We start from the raw sequence: 3201 nt of genomic DNA on the forward strand, positions 1-3201 counted from the left end.
TGCACTGCCTGGCTGTCCCCACGGCCTGCCGGCCCTCTCCCGTCCACCTCGGGATGTCCCTTGGCTCCATGGCTGTTCCTGAGACCTGGGAGCAGGGAGAGATGACCTCAGCGTCATCCCAAGGGAAGGCAAACAGATCCCAAAAATCCCCCCTTTCTCCCCCAAAGCTTACCCAGCTCCTTGTGGACGTGCTGGGGGATGCCCAGCACTGTCGTCCTTCTCTCCTTCCTCTTCTTGCCAGCCCTCTCTGAAGATTTGGGAAAGGAGTCGTGTGGTCGGAAGGTGGAACCTGCAAGAGGTGTGGGAGGGTCCAGCTGGTGTGTGGGGGCCTTGGCCTGGGTGTCCCCAGTATCCCCAGTATCCCCAGCACTTCCCACTGCCAGAGGTGCTCCGGGATAAGCCAGGCTCAGGCACTGGAAGAGGCACCGACTGAACAGTCTGAGCAGGGAGGAGACACTGTCTGTGTGTCTGTCCATCCCCCTCGCCCAGCCCCAACGCTCTGACTCAGCCAGAGCTGCTCTCATCTCTCCCAAGGGCCCCCAAATCCCTGTGCTGGCTCTTGGGCAGAGCCCAGCTGCCTGCCATGCTCCCCAGCCCCCCTGGCAGCCCCATCCCACAGCCCAGCCCGGTACCTTTGCGCTGGATCATCTCGGAGCGGATGGAGAGCGCATCCTCAGAGGCGCTGTCCGCGGCACAGGAGGCTGCCCGGCTCCGGAAGGACAGGCTGTCATCCTCCGAGGATGCACAGGACTGTGGGGACACAGAGGGGGCTCAGCAGAGCCCGGGCTGCGGGGACGGAGCTGCCCCAGCCCCAGCCAGGCCCCTTCCCCGCCGCGAACTGACTCTGCAGCCGAGACAAAAACTCTTCCGAGGGCCAAAGGCTGAGTCAGCCACGCCGGCATCCAGAGTCCTCCCACCAGGAGCAGGGCTGGGAGCAGCCCCTGGGACCCTGCATGGCTCTGCAGCCCCCCCGAGGGCAGGAGAGAGGGGGCTAAGGTGTGCAAGGAGCACCTGAAGGAGCTGCCCCCGTGCCAAGCCCAAAATGATTCCCTGGGTTCTCCCAGCCCTGCTGAGCCCCAGAGCCCAGGGCTGGAGGGCTGCCCAGGGCTGGGAGAGGGTGTGGGACAGGGACAGGGACAGGCAGGATCCCCAGCACTCCCTGGACACAGCCCCATGCTGTGTCCCCATCCCTTCAAAGCACCCCTGGCACGGGCAGAGCTTGGGATGAGACACTTCAGAGTCAACCTGACCTCACTGCCCCCATGGCTCTGCCCATCCTGGGGTTCCCAGTCCCCACTTCCAAGGGGTTAAAGGGGCTGAGAGCCAACCAGAGGCAGCGGCTTGAGCAAACAAACAGGGTGAGGCACTGGCAGCGGGGTCAGAGCCCAGGGATGGCCAAAGCTCGGCCAAAGGAGGGGGAGTTTCCCCTCGTCAGCAGCCAGGGAGGGGCACAGGCACCGGGCTGGATATGGCCAACAGTCCCCATATGCCACCAGGTCACCCCTCCTCAGTCAGGGCTCCCAGGGGACACCAGTGGGGAGGGGACAGGGGGATGCAGGCACAGAGGGAGCCCTGGCAGAGCCCCACAGGGCAGAGAAGGACAGGCCAAGGCTGAGGATGGGCAGAACAGCTCATCATGGGGCAAAAGGAACAACACCAAGAGACACACGGCAAGTTCCAGCCCCACAACCCCCCTGGACATGGTCCTGCCATCTTGGCTGGTTGTCTGTCTGCCCCCAAACACCACCCAGAGAGGACAGGAGAGCCCCCCAGTGTCCCCTCACCCCCAGGAGCACCACTTGGAAGGGCTCACCTGGAGGCTGCTGGTGTCCCCGTGGTCCCAGGCACTTTTGGTCTGTTTCTGCTTCTCTGTGGAGGGAAAACAGAAGGTAAAACCCTCCAGGGGATCCGAAGGAAGCAGCTGCTGAGCTGGCAGTGCCCCCTGCACAGCCCAGCCACCAGCACTGGACTCTGCTCAGCCCCGTGCGCCACCCACACCGCCCGGCCAGCCAGGATCTGGGGACAGCCCTTCCACCGTGTCCCCAAGGCCACCCTGGAGCTGGGGACAGCCCTTCCACCGTGTCCCCAAGGCCACCCTGGAGCTGGGGACACCTACCCTGGTGCTGCAGGGATTTCAGCCCCTGCTGGGCCTGGTTGTGCAGCTCCTCCAGGTGCGGGGGCCGCGTGCTGGGGAAGAAGACGTTGTCGGGACATTCCTGGCCCGCCGTGTACTGCACGCTCAGCCGCTTCTCACCCTCGCCCTTGGCAGCGCCTGCGGGGACAGCAGGGTCAGCTGGGCTGGGGGGACACGGCCACGCTGCCAACCCACCCACAGGGGACAGCACCGGGTGGTGACAGCCACCCCGGGGTGATGTTATCCCGCTCAGCTCCAAACAGGGTGCTGGAACACCGAGAGAAATTCCATCCTGCGCCCGGTCGATATTCCGGAGTCAGGATGTCTCTGCTGCTTTTCTCCCTGAGATGTGGGACCACCCTCCTTCCCCAGCGGCTTCCTGAGGAGCTAACGAGGTAACAGGACCTCGTTATTCACCCCTGAATTGTGTGGGGCTGAGGGAAGCTGAGCAGGGAAGGGGCAGCACGGGAGGGGATTAAATGTGGAGGGAACGAGGATGAGGATGATGAATTTCCCTTCGGAGCATTGCGTCATTCCCAGGCCTCGCTCATCACCCCAAGAGCAGGGACTCCCCCCATGCCCTGGCAGGCTGGGAACTGCACAGAAGAGGGAAACTGAGGCACGTCCAGCGGCAGAGATCCCAGAGGACCCAAATCCCTGCTGCAAACCCCGCTGGATGCTGAACACCCGATCAGTCACGCCTGGGGCAGCACGGAGCCTCCACTCCCAGCCTGGCAGCCCCTTCCCCACAGCCACCACGGGCTACCCTGGCATCGCCCAGCCCTGGCATCACCCAGCCCTGGCACTGCAGCACCGTGGCACAGCCCTGCCAGCTCCACGCCTGAGCGAAGCCTCAAACTCTTCCTGCCCAGAAAAAAACAAAAACAATCCTGAGGAGGGGAAGGGCGAGCGCAGGAAGCCGTCGGGGCTGGCACCCCAGGGCCAGGGGCACCTGCTGCTCACATCACCAACAACACCCAGCACCCCGCATCCCCTGTGCCCCCCGTGTCCCTGCACCCCCAAGGGCCAGCCCACGCAGGCAGCGAGGCAGCCGTGGTGTGTGTCCA

At 64.4% G+C, this 3201-nt stretch overlaps 1 protein-coding gene across 1 annotated transcript in view; it reads right to left on the reverse strand.

Moving 5' to 3' along the window:
- The window catches only part of KIAA1522 (KIAA1522 ortholog), a gene marked incomplete at its 3' end in the record, with an annotated part of 5554 nt that overhangs the window by 1528 nt on the left and 825 nt on the right, over nucleotides 1-3201 (reverse strand). Inside the window, exons 2-6 of the mRNA XM_031062041.1 lie at nucleotides 2117-2298; nucleotides 1814-1869; nucleotides 633-750; nucleotides 173-289; nucleotides 4-85 (exon numbers count right to left, since the gene is read on the reverse strand). Of these exons, the coding sequence (XP_030917901.1) occupies nucleotides 4-85; nucleotides 173-289; nucleotides 633-750; nucleotides 1814-1869; nucleotides 2117-2298 (555 nt within the window). The remainder of the gene's footprint in view (nucleotides 1-3; nucleotides 86-172; nucleotides 290-632; nucleotides 751-1813; nucleotides 1870-2116; nucleotides 2299-3201) is intronic.

This window comes from Geospiza fortis, unplaced genomic scaffold (assembly GCF_000277835.1).
Source record: "Geospiza fortis unplaced genomic scaffold, GeoFor_1.0 scaffold432, whole genome shotgun sequence".
In the NCBI taxonomy this organism is placed as follows: Eukaryota; Metazoa; Chordata; class Aves; order Passeriformes; family Thraupidae; genus Geospiza; species Geospiza fortis.